General features: G+C 41.9%; 1 protein-coding gene across 2 annotated transcripts in view; it reads right to left on the bottom strand.

The window, feature by feature from the left end:
* Positions 1-1333: 1333 nt before the first annotated feature.
* unc5ca (unc-5 netrin receptor Ca) overlaps positions 1334-18671 on the bottom strand; it is a 180772-nt gene continuing 163434 nt past the window's right edge. For both annotated transcript variants that reach the window (XM_030104854.1, XM_030104855.1), the window contains 7 exons: positions 18003-18090; positions 15368-15536; positions 12064-12297; positions 10253-10402; positions 9818-9982; positions 7106-7284; positions 1334-5213 (listed from right to left, as the gene is read on the bottom strand). In XM_030104854.1, the coding sequence (XP_029960714.1) occupies positions 5051-5213; positions 7106-7284; positions 9818-9982; positions 10253-10402; positions 12064-12297; positions 15368-15536; positions 18003-18090 (1148 nt within the window). In that variant the 3' untranslated portion in view covers positions 1334-5050. The remainder of the gene's footprint in view (positions 5214-7105; positions 7285-9817; positions 9983-10252; positions 10403-12063; positions 12298-15367; positions 15537-18002; positions 18091-18671) is intronic.

The raw sequence follows: 18671 nt of genomic DNA, 5'->3' as shown, positions 1-18671 counted from the left end.
AGAAGCTTCTCAAACTTCAGCACTAGCTGCTTGTTTAATGGTGTGGATATGATACAATTTGTCATTTTTTAGTTATTAGCAGAATTTGCTGTCACTCAGTAATTTTCCATCATACAAAGTGTCTCCAGTGATTTCGGCTGAAGGTGTATTTTAAGCATCACTTACAGGGAAGCACAGTAAAGTACAATAAAATTGATTTGTTAAATAAAACAGCCTCCGATAAATCCAATCGCAGCACTGACTATTATTGTACCATGGACACGTTGCAAACTCACTTTTTCCAGACACTTTCTGCGGCATGTGCAGTAAACCACATGATGAATTGATTTGTGTTTTTGTAACATTTTCAACCAATTGCAAGTTGAGGCAAATCCAGTTTCCATCGTCTGGCTTCAAAATGTCTCCATCGTTTGACAGTTTGACATGTAGGCAGTCCCGCTCAATAAGCCCTTCAAACGCAGTGTGTGAAACAGTTCTTCATAAAACTGTTTACACCTTTATCATCAGAGCAGACTGTTGCCTCTTCACACGCCGGCCTGCTGTCAGCGCGCTGCCACTCAGGATTTCCTTCAAATGGCAGGAACCGACTCATTTCCAGCTCTTATAAGCCATTAGTAAAATTCCTGATAAACTTTCCTTCAGAGGTCAGCGGGTTTCACTTTTCATCTCTGTCAGCTGAAATAATGGGGTGTTTGTCACCGCTGGAGGTTTTGGTGTGACGGGTTTGTTGTGATATAAATGCCCTTCCCTTCCTCCTGGGTGTTGTGCCTTATTTAATCTGTATCCGCCGTAGTTGTCTGTGAGAGAAAATGGTGTTTTCATTCAGTAATAGGTTGACATTCCCCCAATAAAGTGTTTCACTCGTCCACACGGCCGATGCACAGTTTGTGGTGGCTGAATGAGGCGCATACTAACGAGTCGCTTGGCAGCGCCACTTACTGTTAAGCCATGCTCTCCATATTTGCTTTGTGGGGAAAAAAAAAAAAAAAAAAAAGCGCCATGGCTCATTACGACCCACTGGTGCCGCTGAGCACACAGCATGTTAAACAGTGACACTATGAGGATTTTCCATTTCCATTTCCTCTCCTTCAGGCAACTTTATCCCAAGCACTTAATAAGTTTGGAACATATAAAACTGAATATCACAGAAAAAAATAAGTTAAATAAGTGAACCAGTGTTGCCTTCTGCAGCAGTTTGAGCTATAATAGCTGGTTTGTTAGATTGAACCACACAGAAAACCAGCATTAGACTCTTCGATCAGTGAAGAGAATTTCAGGCAGATCAACAGTTTATAAAAAAAAGCCACAAAAGAGGAGACACACGTGTTCAGCATTGCTTATAAATATAATTTATTAATTGTCTTAAAAATTCTTTCTTACACTTTGTACAGAAAACAATTAGAGGAGATAGAGAGGCGAGCATTCAGCAAGATTGAGCAAGACTCATGAAGCGTGCCAGAATTAGCTAAAATGGACCAACACTATCCCACACTAATCAAATCAAATCACTCCTGAAAGGAAAATCAAAACTGCACTTACAAGGACAGCTCTAGTTATAGACTTCTATCATGATAACCAATGCCAAGTTTGCATAGTAGACACTGCTTTTACAAAAAAGGGAAAGAAACTTAAATTAAAAAAAAAAAGAAACTGGAAACATACAAACTATTATCTAACTGTACTGCTCTTTTTTATATTCTGAAATTTGCCAAATATAGTCGACAGTACACAACTGTACATACTGTAGATAGAAAATATTTTTACATATTTTGATATCTCAACACTACTTTCTTCATTTTCACATCATGAAGGATCATCGTCAAGAGGCCCGTTTGTCCTCTCCTCATATGAAAACTCCCCTTTTCTTCCTCTGTTAACAGAAAGTCTGTCCTGCTGGTAAACTGTAGACTTGAGAGTCGATTTTAGGTTGTCTGAACTGACATTTATGGACTGATCGGTCTCCTGGACCGCCAGTTAAAAATCAGAATGCTGCGTGAATGAATGGTAATCCAGCCTTTGAATTGTCAGAAATGTAGACGATCAAATTGTATGAAGATTGATCTCATGACTCATGTTTTGTTCTGAAATCAAAGCTTTTCAGGCTTTCATCCTCATTAAATGCTCCGTTCCCTCTGACCTGCTCGTATCCGATGTCAAGCAGGCGCATTTGAACACATACAAAACATCCACTCTGTCATTGAGCCTCACTCCTCTTTCTTTTCTTTTCTTTTTTTTTTTTTTTTCGTGCTCCTAGCGTGTTACATTTGATTCTTCACTGATACAAGAGGTCTGAATCTCCGAGTGCTGCGATTCTGACCAGCTGAACGGAGTGGGAAGAAAAATCAATGTGAAAAATCAATTTCTCAAGGTTTTCTCTGATGTGGACGGCAGCCACAAGAGGAGATCTGTCACGACCAGGTAGAGATTTGACCTTCTGTACCAGTGTGGAACTCAACCTTTGTCTTTTATGGATACAAAACAACAACAAAAAAAAAATAACAACAACAGCATCCTCCCCAGTATCTCCTCTACATACCTGATGTTCAGTTTCTTATGGCGTCTCTCCGTTATTCGGTACAGAAATATCTTCACTCCATTATATATGCATCCCCTTCAAAACCGAGTGTTCATGTTCTCCTCTGCAGGGTGGATAAAGTCGATGTCCCTCGAGAGATCAGTCAACTTTAAAATCCCTTCAAAATAAGGCTGTTTTTCTTTCCTCAAAGCTATAAGAGTTGGAGTTACACCTTCTCATCAGACACTGGTGACCCGAGTCAGTGCAAAAATTTTTGAAAGCCAGACTTGTTTCACAATGTTACTCTGCAAAACACAAATATATTACACTTTTTTTTTTCTTCTTTTCTATTTAACACAAGACCCTTTTGTTATGGTGATCTTTAGCTCTAATTTGACAACTTATTCAACAAATATGCCATGAGCTGGAATGTTTGTTGCTCATTGAAAATCGTTTGAGGAAAAAGGGCGAGTGACTGATAGGTTACAGGTACCCACCCCGAAACAGTTCACACCTACACACACGTTACAATGGCAAATCATAAAGATAACATCAATCAGAATGAAAATGATCAGAAAAAACAAACAAAAAAAAAACATTATGGAATACAATGTCATTAGGATGAGCATGATAATCATGTATTTACATGTTTCAGATGATTAAAAAGGTGTAAATGCTCTTATTCTTCAAAGGCCACCGGATGGTGCTAGTGACCCACAAAGTCACTGAGGTGATCACTAACGAGGCCTGAGAACTGACATCAAGTGACGGACGGGACACCAAAAACAGAAAAGAAATATATATGCAGGCTATATATATATAGATGCATGAATATGTATATATTAGTAAATTAAAATATGATTGGTAAAATCAGTATACTGTGTACATTTAGTGGTAATGAATGATATCAGTTGTATTTAATTCACTATCACATAACACTATGGTACTGTGTGTATTACTGTTTTTTATTTTTTTCAACTTCCAACTCATCACCTTTGTTTTCTCTCACATTTCTGAGTTGAATCCTGTCCAGAAACAAGCCCCGACGACCACTCCTGCATCTGAGGTTGCAGTAAACCGAACACGGAGCATCATCAAACAACTCCCATTCGCTAAGGAGCACAGACCACATGCTGACAACTGACTAAATTAAAACATGATATGAACGTCGCTGCCTCGGTGACTTACGGTGAACTCTGCATGCACGAGGATGAACGGAGGAAACCCAGGTCTTTTATATATAAATATCACTAGATTTAATGCCGTTCATCGATTTTCTATGCTGCATCATTCGAACAAGAGGGGGCGCTAGAGCCAGTCTCAGCTATGAGTGAAGGCTGGGTTCACACTGAGCAGCTCTCCAGTCCGTCACTGGACAAACAACACTCACATTTACATGTAAACGCGCACGCACCACAGGTAGACTACACAATCTTCAGACAAAGGCCCCCAATCACAGAGAGTGAACGCACGAACCACTGTGTGGAATATGGTATTCCATGAGGACAATACTACTAATAAAATGTTTTATTAATGCCCATCAGGAGTACAATCTTCTTTGGATTTTCAAAAAAAAAAAAAAAAAAATCTGATACTGAGAATAAATTCAGATTTGTGTCTTGTTTGTTTTTTCCCCCCTCTACCTGGACAATTGAACATCTTTCAAAAGAGAGCTCCAATATGACAATGAAGCATCAACTATAAAAGGAACGCTGTCGTCCGGGGCTTGTTTCTGGTCAGGAACACTGACGGACAGTCACTATTTAGCAAACTGTGTTAGCAGGAAATGATCCACACATATGGACAGCAGAATACATAGAGCGTTCCCTAAGAAACGATATAAAGACGACAAACTGTACTGGCAAACACGTACAGCCAAGGCTCAAAGGAGAAGAGGAGCTCATTCATCTCCCCTCTCATTATCTGTTTTCCATCCAGATGATCACCTGCCAACGCTCCCATCATTTTATCTTTATGTCCTCCCTCTGTTTTGTAATCAGTTTAGGTTCTCTGTGTTTGCACACATCTTTTTAAAGAGTCGACTTACTATTTTTCCTCTGACTGCATTCTTCCGCTACTCTGTAATCAGTTTATCTTTTCCTTCCCTTTTTGATCCTGTTCCCCTCCTATAGAGGCGTTTAAGGTTTCTCCTCTTCTTTCTTCCCTCCTCTGCCTGTTTCTTTTTTCAGCATTAAAGTAACAGCAAGAAACGACTGATGTTACTATAGACAAGGTCTTTTTCTTTTTTGTTCTTTTTCTTTTTTGTTTTTTTTTGTTTTTGTTTTTTTAGGCGTGTGTCTGTTTTGTTTGTTCCTGATCAGGAAGTCTCCTTCCACACAACACTGCAACACCTCGCAAACACACACACAAAGATACGTACAGAGCGCCGGCTCCAGCTGGAGCGCCTCTCGCTCTGTCGCCGTGTCGGCAGGATCACCGCGGTATTTCACCATCGATACAGTTTCAGGCTGTAGAGAATTCTCCTGTAATCATCTCCAGAGTTCTGTCATCGTCACGGTAACCGTGGGGGCTTCGTCAGTGCTCCATTGTCATGGAGGTGAGGCTACTGTCGTGGCGGCCCATTTCTTCGAGCACGGCGGCCAGTTCGTTCAGGTCCCCGTCCGGGAAGTGCTGGGCCTCCCAGAGATCCAGGATCACGCCCGTCGGACTGGACTTGGTGGCAAAGTAGTTCAGGTACCTGAAAAAAAGAGAGGCGACGTTGAAGATCTTCGGATTATCGTCCTTTTTAAGGATGTTTTCGGTTGATCAAGGTCCATCTTTGGACCTCAGTTGTTTAGCACTCTGATGTTTGTATTGATCTGTTGCTTAAACACGCTTCTTCTTTAACTGTTGTACATATATATGGACATGAAAACTAAAAGGCATAGAGAAACATCCTAGATTAAATGAAAAACGTTTGCCGTTGGGTCTGTTGATGCTTTACAGAAACATAGCAGTCTGACAATATTTAGCAAATAGAAAAATAGAGTGAAAAGGCTTTTAAAATGTGGGTCACCGTTGTGGCTTCACAGTGTCCAACAAAGCTTCTCTGCTGAGGGTTTACGCTGTCTCTCCCCGTGCTTTTATCAAGGAAAGCTTCCTCTCACCATCCAAAAACATGCCGGTTAATTGCCAAACCTAATCTGGCCGTAGGTGTAAATGTTGGAAGGAATCATTGTGTGTCTTTGTGTGTTAGCTGTGTGATGGACTGTTGACCTGAGCTGGGTTTTCCTACGTTTCTCCTCGTGTCAGCTGGGCTTGGCTCCAGCTCCACACAACCGTGACTTGGATAAAGTGGGGATAGAAGATGGATGGATGGGTGAATGGATTTTGAAATGGCATTTTAGCACAAAAAGTACCAACACTTCCACTGGGAATCGGTGCTGGTAAGTACCGCAGCCGTCAGGAGTCAAGTGCACCGCGGCTGCAGGGGGGGGGGAACTGACTCTGAGCCATCTGTGACAAAGATCTCAGTGCAGCTTTTGAAGTGCAAGAGCCATCAGATTTGGGTCCCATGGGTGCAAAACTGAGAGTCTCTGTTCTAAATCCTGTGATTACAGAGCTGGCACATTCTGGTACTGTTTCAGTACAACAACAACACACATGTACATCACGTCTCCCCACAGCTCTGTCAAGTTCTCCTTCTACAGTGATCTTTTTATAGGATTACTCTCACAAAAAAAAAAAAAAAAACACCTAATGAACTTTTTCCATTACTTTCTCTCCTATTTCTTGTTATTCTCTCTCGCTTTCTGTGTCACATTCCATCTGTCTGCAGCGCGCGATAAGGAGTGTCCTGCCGTTAAGTGAAACTCAGCGGCTCAGACTGACCTTTTTATGTGCCTGTGAGCTTCAGCCGCTCCTTTGAGTGCCATCTCGTTACAAAGAGACCGATTGTAGGAGTGTGTTTGTCCGTGTGAGGCAGATACGGCTCCCGGTCTCTTTATATATGCATGAGCCGGCTGTGTGAGCGGAGTCTGTGTGACTCCAAAGCATGAGTCATGAGGCTTTGTTGTCCAACAGACGCAACAGGACAGTTACATGAGCGGCGAGGACAAAAGATGGCATTTCCTTGTTAGACAGTCTTATCATGGTCATTTTGAGAAATACCCTCTTTGGAACTGTCGACGTAAACAAAAAAAAAAGGAAAAAAATTGGCTTGTTCATCACTCGCTGATCAGGGATATTTGGTTCCCGCATCAACAGACTGCTTCATGAGCTGGCATGCTGTCGGGACAACCATGAGCACTTGTGCCCAATTATCCTCTCAATATCTGGCTCTGCTTCAGTAGCTGCTGGTAAACGAACCTTCAGACGCACCTAGAGACTCTACAGATGCTACCTATGGGGCAAATGCATTGATTTATTCAGAATGTAGGTGCTGTGCTGCTGCATATGAAACTGTTCGTTCAATCCCAAAGACAATAAATAAATAACCGTATGGAAGACGAGTCTTTAGTTATATTTTGATTGCTTTATACAAATGAAAATGTTAGTAAAAGATAAAAACCTTCCAGGAACCGCTGACTTAAATAAAGTGAATCACCTCAGAGCAGAGTCACAAAAAAAACAAACAAATGCAAGTGAGACCTGTCGAGGTTGAGTTTGTGGGCCAGCATCCTCCAGTCGTTCCCTCTGGTCTGCGGCGCATCCAGACTGCCACACAGCTTCTGTCTGATGGATAAGGGAATCCGGAAGGCGTTGGGCCCCACTAAAGTTGTGATATTGCTCGCAGGGTCCATCAGCGATGTGTCTATGCACTGGAGCTCCTGAAACAGCAGAAAGAGGCTGGTCAACTGAGTGAAAATATATATAAGCAACTCTGAGTTTGCACTTATTTAAATGAAATTAAGTGCAAGATAAAACAATTTCTCTGAGTTTTACACTTTACATAAACTAAGGTTTTTAAATGTACTAATTTTAATGATTTTTTTATGAACTAAAGTCAAAGATAGAAAAACCCCTGAGTTTAAAGAGCTGCTGGTGTTCTCTGTGCTGCTCTTGGATCTCTGCTCTTCAGTTTCTCGGTCTTCTGCAGAGTTTGCCGTCGAGTTGCTGCCGGAGTTTTCTTTATCTTCCAGCACAACAGCGTCAGACTCTCGTCCACAAGCTTCGCCCTGAGGTGTTTAAACAAATTACTAGTGGGAAATGAACAACATCGCGCACCTCCTTTAGCAATTTTAGCATTGCAGAGTTAGCATTCTGCAAAGCTCGGCTCGTTTTCACTTGTATAAAAGAATTTCCACACCAGCGGAGTTTTGGTGAGACGAGCAGCCGTTCTGGATTCATTCCTGTTGTCTCTGCTCTGGATGAGACTCATGGAGAAGTCAACCCGCTGCAGTGCAGCCCTGCGCCTGTCAGCGCTTCAGAGAGGAGCTTCTTCCTCCTTCATGTTTGTCGGCAGCTTGCATCCCATTTGGTTGCACTACCGCCAACTGCTGGTGAGGAGGGCTTACTACGCGTGGGGTTTTCTTGCCGTGAGTATCGGCGGCTGGCATCGGTAGCCTTCAAGAGTACCCGATACCTTGAAATAAGGCCAGTATCGGCCCGATACCGATACCTGGTATCGGTACTCGCACATCCCTAAAAAAAACCCACTATCTTCTAGAAACATTTCATGTTCATATTGCCAAGCACAATATGTGGCAGTGGCAGAACACAACAGCGACACTGTTGACTATTTAATAGTAAACAAGGATCACAATATGTTGCAGCAGCTTGAACTCCTCACCCGGGTCGGCTTCCTTGAGCCTGCCTGACTTCACTTTGACCAATTACACACACGTCTCCTAATTAAAACAAGAGTGGAATAAACAGAAAAATCTGCTCACAGGCTCTCGTACTGTCCTCTCGCTGTTCATCTCCTTTTTCGAAACCTTCTTCCCATTAATCTGCCACTCCTGGGCTTGAAAGGAGGCAGCAGTCTAATGAATGTGGCTTGGCAGAAGGAAACAACAACTGCCACTGTTGATGTGAATGATTACTATTTACTGCATCTACTTAGCCCCAATTTACAGCAGAAAGCTCTCTGCCGCTGGAGACTGGATGACTGATGCAAAGGGACACTTGGGTTGAAATAATAAATGCTTTAAACCCGCTGTACGTGTATGTCTTTGTTCTAAACACGGGGCTTATAGAAGTTTAGGAACTGTAAAGATAATGCAAGACTATTACTGTAGATATTATAGTTATGTAATGCATAGTTTAGTTTACATTACTTTTCTGCATGTGTATTGACAAGATACACAAGCGTCCTTTAATTTCCACCCATCCATCCAACTTCTATAGCACTTCAACCAACACAGAGCGGGGAAAACACAGAGAGACAGACAATCACACACATTTACACCTGCGGGGAACTTAGAGAAACCAAAAAGACTCAGAAATAAACTCAGACAGAAAGGCCCCCAAGCCCAACCTGAACTACGGCATATATTCTCACTGTGTGGTGAGAATGCTAACCACTAATCCACCGAGGCTTCTTCAAAATCTTTTCACTTAAAACGATTTCAGTTTTGTTATGAAAAAACTTTTTTTTTTTTCTTTTTCTGAGCATATTTTAGATTTTACTGCAAAACTACAGACAGAAAAGAAACCATTTGGCTGCGGATGGAAAAGTCATCCAGTTCATGTCGTTCATGTCTGGGAGCTGAACTGGAGACAGTAACACCCTGTAATGGCAGATAAATGGCAGGAGACTTTCACAGCATTCTGATCAGCATTAAGTAAAACTCTACTCAAAGGATAAATTGCTCCTGATCGCCCAAATGCTCCTCTAAAAGGAGTTTTGCTGCTCCGACGCCTTACTTCAGTAATGCGGGAGGTAAAAAAGGAAAAGGTAACATACAGCGCAGTTATCTCTGACCACTATGGGGGGATTCAAAGCTGTGACACTCCTCAAAGAGACGCCCGACCCACGGCCCAAACCATTCACACCCGGACACAGAGGCGTGCGCATCCTGTGACTTTAAAGCTACACGGCCGGGGAAAATCAAAGCGGAGGTATTCTGCTGGTGTTACGTGACCTCTGGCCTCCGCATGAATGATTGAACAGAGTCGCAGAACCATAGCAGGAACTCTGACTGTCTGAAAGACAGAGGGAAAACTTGGCGACTTTAGGACCTTCAGTACAAGACTGTAGAAGTTAGACAGGGGCACAGAGGAGAAAAGAAAAGAAAAAAATCACAGGGTGAATCTTATAGCTTTCTTCTGCCTTAAGTTTCTCTGCAGTTACTGTGTACATTTAACTAATATATGCATAGTGCTGCCTTGGTGTGTGTAGGTGATTCTCTCCAAACTGACCTCCTCCAGAGTGTTGCTGAGCTGAAAGATCTGTCCTTCTCCCTCCACCTGCCGGACACACAGCTTGCAGCTGATGTCCGTGATGGCCGGGCTCAGTCTCTCCAGGGTGAAGGTGCAGTGAAGGCTTCTCTGACTGCCGCTCCACACCTGGTAGAATGGGATCTCCTGCAACAGCAACACATTTTCCGCTTTAGTGGGCTTTGCACTTTCTAAACTTTCGGATTTTGAAACCAAACGGCACAAAATATGTCTGCTACTGTCAGCGAGAGAGGGCATTGAATGCAAAGGTTGAAGTACCAGGGACGGACAAGGGCATAAAGACATAAGAAGAAAGTGGAAGAACAGGCAGTGAGACTGTTTTAGAGTGGAAGTTGTTCTGTTGACCCTCAAGAAATGTCTTCAAAGTGCACGTGCGTGCGTGCGTGCGCATCTCACCTGATATTTAGCGATGAGTTTGCTCTTCCAGTGTGTGTGGGGCACGTCGTGGATTGACAGTCTCAGATTATGTGTGCTGTCTTTAAAGTTCAGCGTCTTTGGCTCGTCCAGAAGCTTCCCTCCCATCTGCGTCTCCATCTGAAGAACCTCCTGCACGAAACCCCACATTAAAGAGAAGTGCTGAAGATTTCCTCTTCAACTTTGCCTCTGCTTAATCTGCCTCTCCGAACCATTCATCTTCCACGCATTAAAGATTGTCAGAACACCTCCATTCATCGCGCACAATTACTGCAGACAATGTGCCATTAAACACTTGAAACACATGAAGGTTTCTATTGAGATATCATCTCACATCTTCCTACTTGAATTTACACAAAGCTCAGCTCTACTAACTGCTCTGAAGTGAAAAGACACATTAGGAGGCTCCATAAAAATCTTGATTAATAATGCACCAACAGCCAGTTGTAAGACGAGGGGAAATGAAGCATATCTTTAATGTAAGACAGTAAAATTAAATTACTTTTATTGATATTAGAAGATGACCTCAATGTATCATATTTCTAATGGAAGTAATATATTGAGAAATAAATTCAACTCTGGTTATTTAACTTTTGTCTTCCTCATTACCCCTCCTCCTGTTGCTGACATAACTTTACGACTTTCAAAGACGCCATCGCTTCACTCCAGATTTAAAGCTGATGCAACGTCCTTATTGGAGGTTTAAGGTGGAATTTAGGATACTGCAATTTAGGAAATTGGAAAAAGTCTTCTCATGTAAAACTATTACTGCCCCTTTGATGTCTTTTCCATTTTGTGGAAATAATAATAATAAAAAAAGCAGCACATTTCACTTTGCTTTCCTGCAGTTGTTTCAATAATATATTGCTCACGCAGGCCTGTGGGGATCTTTGCTCATCCGGTTCAAAATGACTTCTGTATATCAACGAAGCACTCATGGAGGGAGTGTGTATCTGCGCCATACAGGCACAACAACCAGCCTAATGGCAAACACACATTCTAATAAGAGCGACATAATTACAGGCCGCTGCATTGCGCACACTTCCAGGATTAAATGAGAACATGAGCAATGCGTTATGTTACGTTATCTGCGCGGCTTCTGATGCCTCTAACAACCTTTACAAAACGATCGATTCCTTGTTCCACTCAGCTTTGTGCGCGGCGGCTCTACTGTAGATGCACAGCAAAGACTTCCTTTGTGGGGGAAAAAAAAAAAAAAACAGCCGATCAATTATACTATTCAAAGGCTCCATCATTAAAAGTCCACCCCTGAACTTTGTTTTCAAACTACAATTGCTTGTTTGAACGAGCACAAAGCGGAAGCGCGCGCCGGTGTTTGTGTAACCGTGCACATGGCCGTGTGCCACGCTGACACTTGACTTATCGCCGCGTGCATAAATTACCCATGTTAATCTCCCATATCAGATGGTCCCTCTGGTGCTTTGCATTTGTTTAAATTCAAAAGCATTGCGATTTTGACATTGCTCGACCCCGTTTTGTTTACTGCCTCTCAGCTCGTTTCCGCAGGACTAGAGGTGAAGAAACTTCTGTTTATGCCTCTGTACAATCGTTTCTGCTCAGGATTGAGCACATTTTACTTTGAAAGCAAAATACCCGGGACGTGTTTTAGTTTAGGGGGGAACAAATCTCTCGCAGCACATGACGCGTGACAAAGCAACACGGAATGTGGCACCATCTGCATGCCTCCATAGTGCTAACAGCACAAACACCACCAGGATCTGTGTGCATCTGGGTTAATGTGGAGAAACTGAAACCAAATCAAACTACTTTACCTTGAGTGCATCTTGAGTGTCATCCAGGCAGTAGACTCGGATGTGATAGTCCAGCGTCGTGCAGGAGATGGGCCCAAAAACAGCCAGTTTGAGCCTCTTGGCAGCTGCTTTGCCGACTGACTGGCCCACCAGGCAGTAAGTCCCCAACGTCTCTGTCAGGATGTGACAAGCCTCCGAGTCCATCTGCACGTAGCAGGGGGTGGTGAAGTTTTCCTCTCCCACCACAACCACATCCTGGGAGGAGAGAGAGAATAAAAAAGCAAAAGCACAAAAGGAGTCACACACACCTTTTATTATATATACGTGAGTGGCAGTCTGCGACAGGAGCGCGAGAAGGGTTCATTATAAGTTCTCAACCAGCGGAGCTAAAATTACCATGTGAGCCTTTACCCCCCTCAGCGGAGGAGGAATCCAGCGTTATCTGGTGTTTTGGGGGGGAATGCATCCAGAATTTGACTTCATGATAGTTTGCTGACTGCAAAGTACACTGAACACTTTCTGAAGATTTCTTCCAAACCGAGCAATCGTGACCATAGTTTACTTGCTTTTCTGAAGGACCAGGATTTCAAACACTAGTCAACTTAATGTGTCCTGAAAGAAAAGCATCTGTGTTGATTTAACAGTTGCAATCAATGTGACAAAATCAATATAATATAATGTCGATCAGGGGTATTTCACAGTATGGTATGTTAAGCTCCCTGTTATGGTCATCGGCTGTTGTGATCCCTAAGCGGTGATAAAAATAACAGCTCCGGTGCTAAAACAACAAAACAACAGCCACTTGTTGAAGCAGATTTCTCTAAAATCAGAACAATATTTCACATATTTTAATTCAACGCCAATAAAACTTGAAGAGGAAGTTGTTGTATTGTATTTTGACTTTCATCAGTATTTCATTGCAGATATTTTAGAGTTATTTTGGTGCCACAGATTGTTAAGAACAGAATATTTCAGGCAGAATGAAACACTTCAGTCTCTGAAGCCAATCTGAATCTGTCTCTACCTTCTTGAGGAAATACTATTTTATTAAGCAGCTGAATTTTCCATCCGTATGAAAGACAGTTTCATTATACTAAGATCAGAAAGGATCTTTGAATAAACTTAAGAATACCATCATTTAAGATTTGTATAAGATCTTTGCACTGCAGCTCAGTAAATCATTTTTGATGTGTCCATTAGATGTAAAAAATAAATAAATAAATAAATAAAAAAACTAATGCATTTTTAAATTGCATAAATAATAGTTTAACCCTGATCACTGATTTAATTTTTTTTTTTTTTCAATTCACAAAGGTTGTCACAGATCAGTGGATGTAGTATTTAAAGGTTTTATTCACACAGATCTACCTCCCCATTGTTTGCCTTCACACTTTATTTAGAGGTTTAAAGGCTTAAAGCCAAACTCTGCCTGTTAGCACAACTCAACTGCACCTACATCTGGGCAGATTTATCCTGAAGCAAACATAAACAAGTTTATGTGGTTCATACCAAAAGCATGCAGGAAGTGTTTTTCTCTGTAGAGAGCCGTGTCAACGATACATAAATATTTTCCTGTGAGGCTTTTGTTATTGGGGAAATAAATAAGAGTAGGAAACACCTGGAGCTGGTCTAGAAATCCATCCTCAAAAGTAATTTACAGAAGCTTGATTCAACAGATTGTGAATATGCTCCTGTTCTGACACTGAGCTGAAATACACATGCATATCTGCTTGTATTTATGACTTGTGAAAGTAAATCAAGGTGTTCATTACGGGAATGATAACGCTTGTTTGCAGACGTTTTCTGTGGAGTGTGTCCAATCTCTCTATGATTATCTGCTGGCTGCCGCTCATGTCATCTCCACGGCTCTCTGGCTCAGCCTGAGTTATGGTAAATCCATACGGCGCCGTGGGATGAGGGGAAGATATGCAAGTTCACTGCATTCCGTTTATGTGACTACTGAATCGTCAATTAGCCGTGCAGACATCCATGCGACGCGCGTGTGTGCTGTGTGTGTGTGTGTAATCGTGCGATCCTGTCCTGTGAATGCCAGCACTCTGAAGAACGGATATGCTCTGCATGCATGTGTGTGATACAAATATTGAGCTTTGAGTCACAGTTCTTGTGGAGTTGTGTTCCTACAGATGAGCCGAATCAATACAAAGAGGTAGGAAAGCAATATGGTATGAATCTGTTATTACTGGTAATCACAACCGTGGCTGCTCCCCCCTGATATGAGGGGAATTCAATTACCTTCCTCTGCCTGTTTTGGGGAAAACTTTCTGATGGGAAATGGATGTTCTACTGCAATAAGAGAAAAACAAATCGACTTCCTGATGAAATTCCACTTTTCATTTTTCTCATCTTTACCCAGTCTGCACCAAACCCCTTCTGTGCATCTCTCTCTCTCTCTCTCGGTGTCTCCCGTCTCTGTGTCACACACACACGCACACACACACACACACACACACACACACACACACACACACACACACACACACACACACACACACACACACACACACACACACACACACACACACACACACACACACACACACACACACACACACACACACACACAGAATCTTATGCATGGCTAATTGTGCAGAGACATTGTGTTGAGCTGTGATAAGCAACAGAAGACAGCATACGGGGGCCTTGTAGACACAGTGATGCTGCAAGACAGCCTTATCACCCACACCCACACACAGGGACACGCACACTCGGACGTGCACGCGTGCGTGCCCGCGCGCACACACAGACACAAGTATATTGCTGAGGTAGAGACTTCATGCTGTGAGACATGGGAGGAGGGCGAAAGAGAGGGATAGAAAAAAAAGGAAGGATAGAAACATAAGAAGTAAGATGAGAGAAGAGGAGGATGGCAGGAGCATAACAAATTGCTTCTGATAGGAGTCTTCAACCCCCTGCTTGTCTACTTGCCTGTAGGCACTTTCTGTTTACCGAATTTTCTCCTCTTTCTCTCTTTTTTTTCTTCTTCTCAGCTATACCTCAATGCATACACAGCGTGTGAAATTCACGGCGGCCCCATGCACTCGTGTGTGTGAGCTGTATACATGTGATTGTGTATGAATGACATGCCCGTGGCTGTACGCAGGTATGTCATTATGCCATGAAAAAGTTATGTGCAGATTTATTTATGTCTAAATGTACTTTCAAAATTGTCTGCATTTGTTGTCAGCGTGTTGTCAGATATTCTCTTTGAGGAAAAAAAAAAAAAAATGAAGGATCTAAATCTTGCAAGTTGCATTTTTCCCATAAACAGTATGCTCACAAAAGGCAGAGTGTGTTTTGGCCTCACCTCCCACTCCCCCATGGCCAGCTGGTTCTTCAGCTGTATGAGCCAGTCTTCTTGAACGTTGTCTGCGCAGTGGTGGATGGTGAGGATCACTGGTCTGGTCAGCAGCGCTCCTGGAGGTCCACAGCTGACCACTGGGCTGAGAACCGTCTGAATGTCCTCGACCGGAGGTCTGCAAGGGGCAGATAACATTGAGGTGAAGAGTGAGAGAAAGGCTCCGCTGGGTAACTGTTAAAAAGACCCCCTGCTGCAAAGAGCTGTGCTCGACTCACCTGTGCTGCTATTTTGCTGTTCAAACCAAATTCAAATATGAATATCACTCCTAAACTGTTTTGAATTTTGATGTCAGATTAGTGTTTAGTCAACATAAGTTGTCATCATATGGATTTATGCCTGTGGTCACAGCTATGTGAAATAGTAAAAGAATGCTTGACAACGCAAATCACAAAAAGCATAAAGATTAAATTAATACCACTTTTCATGCTACTGTATTTATTTTCTTCATGTTGTGGAATCGTCCTACTTAAGGAAATCTAAACAGTCATTCTAGTAGTACCACTTCATTCATCTAAGACGTGATGCTGAAATCTCAAAGAAGAACTTGTGAGGGAAGCCTGAAGGCTTTCATGAAAGGCAAAATGAACACTAAAATATTGATCATTACCATCAAACCTGCTTTTCATTTTTTCATTCATTGAGTTTTGTGTCTTTCTTTCAAACTGTAGTTAACCTTCAGCTAGAATCACTAGTTCATGGCGACACAGGCACAAAACAAGCAGCTGCTGATCAGAAATGATTCTGTCACTTATTGCAAATCTGAGTATCTGAACGTCAAGCACTTTGCTGTTTGATGCACTAATATATGTTGTGGTGAAGCAGCATAATGGTTCAGGCTCCTCTGCTATCAAAATTGTGAGATTCTATTATTGTTTGGGATCCTGCTTTTGGTAGTAAAAAGAAAAGCGAAGAAAGATTTGAAAACAATGCTCGAAAAAGAAAAAAAATGTCATCACAATTATTTGTATAGATTATATGCCTTGGGTTGTCGCCAATATGTAATGCCTTTGAAGGAGCCAATAGGAATGGGAGACTTAAATACAAATTTTAAAAGTGTTTTTCTTTTCCCCCTCCAGCACACCTTGTGTCAGGGGGGAACTAATCCGTAGCAGCAGTATTGATTCAGCTGCTGGAGCTCATTATCGACTCATGAAGAGTTCAAATGTGGAGGAGAAGGAAAGAAATAGTGTGACTAAAACTACGCGGCCCTCTTATTCATGTAACGCACAGTTCCCTCCTTGATGAATTACACTTTCATTGACTGATGTTACGTAATATTTATCATACAGATAAAACAGACACTCGGAGTTGTGTGGGCAGAAAAACCGACGCCTCGGGTTTCGATCTTAAGAGGCTGAGCGGCGCGATGCGGCTCCGTCAAGTGCTGCGGAGGTAAATTATCGCATCCACGTGAGTTTCTGCAAGCTGGATATTGACTGAGATGAAGGCAGAGGACAGAGAAGACGCCTGACTCTCAGAAATACTGTAGCATTGCAGGGAGGCCTAATTCCTATTGATGGCTATTGATTGATGAGACGCGAGAAAAGACAGAATACATGACTCAATCTGTGCCTTTTATCTCGGGTTGCTTCACCAACATTATTAAAATAATATATTTTCTCATTTAGCCCTCCTGTTATCTCCCCATGCAGATACTTCTGCTTCTATTTGTCTAGTTTTTTGAGAATGCTCTTTCAACAACAAACATCAATTCAGCCACTGTGAGAAGAATTTACTTTGTAGAGCTTGCAGCGTAAAAAAAAAAAATAAATAAATAAATATATATATATATATATATATTTAACAACATCAAAAGCGATGTGTCCTGTCAGCTTCACCAAAATCTCAGTCAACTGATGGAAAATACTGTAGAAATCTTCACCCTTGTCTGTCATGTCCCCAGGAGAGCGCTACCTCACTTATGTACAGGGTTTAGAAGTAAAGGATTATAGTACAAGTAACAGGATTAGAATAATCCCAAAAATAGCTACTAATCTGTTAGTTACTGTGGAAACAGCAGTCTCTTTGCATATGTGCCCAAAAGCTCAGTTTTCTGGCTTTACAGCAACACCATGAAGCAGAAAACAGTCAACATTTGTTTCACACATTTTGAAATAATATGTGTTAAGAGGTTTGCTTTTGGTGCTCGAGCCAACATTTGGAAAACTGATCAGCAATGGAAATGACATGTATTACCATACTAATTACAGTGAAAGTAAAGTAGGCAGTAATGTGTCAGATATTTAACTGTAATCTGCTAAAACTTTGCTGTAATGCTGGATTAGTGTTACGTGGCGTCCGGCGAATCAATCACGAAAAGGAGACACAGACACAGACACAGACTATCAGTGATGATGATTCATCTCTGTGTGTGCGGCACACAGTGCACGTCTCCACATGCAACAGCACATACAGGGAACACAGAGAGGAGCTGACAAAGGAAAACAAAGAAAGAAAAAGAAAATCGAGGGACAAGCAGAGACAAAAAAGAAAAGAAAAGAAAATAAAGAGACAAGTGGGGAAGGTGGAGAGAAATAATCTGTGGGGAAGAAAAATTGGGAAGAAGGCTGACAAAACCCACCTCAAGCTGTCCTTCCTGTGCACAGTCACATACATCTCATAGACCCGGCCCTGAGGAACGGCCCCCGCTGGAACCAACAGACTCACACCTGCAGGAGGGAGGACAGCAGGAAGGAAGGATGAGGCCCCAAATAATAAGTTTCATCGCTGGATTTAATAATTCCACAGTGTCCAAGTAAATTATTAAATGTATGAGCCATGATCGCTTTATCATTGTGATAAATTATTGAATAATGATTTCTAAAGGCGCCCCATGTAAAGCCTGCTCTTAAATATATCATCAAGTGACTTGTGCTGCAATGTTTTATGGCGTTTGGGAGCTGCTTTTTATCAGAAGGTTATATTATTTATCATTTTGGCTGCCCGCTGGTTTAAATCTCAACATAAGTCTACTTTTTAATTTTATCTCAGCAACAAGAGGAAGTCCTTTTGCTGTGTATGTGTGTGTGCATATGTGTGTGTGTGTGTGTATACTGTAGCTCAGTGTTTATGTTCACTTGTCAGTGAGAAATAGAGTAGATCTGTAACATTTCTTGCTTTACATTCCAAAAAATCAAACCATGAAAAATATAATTATTTACTGTCAAAATCACTTCAATTATTTTTTTTCAATTTCTCTGGCTCCATACTGTACAAGCATCAAGGTTGCCATATCACCATTGAACATATT

The sequence above is a fragment of the Salarias fasciatus genome, chromosome 12 (genome assembly GCF_902148845.1).
Source record: "Salarias fasciatus chromosome 12, fSalaFa1.1, whole genome shotgun sequence".
NCBI lineage: Eukaryota > Metazoa > Chordata > Actinopteri > Blenniiformes > Blenniidae > Salarias > Salarias fasciatus.
Note: the sequence above shows the minus strand (reverse complement) of the source record. Positions and strands in the feature narration are given on the sequence as shown.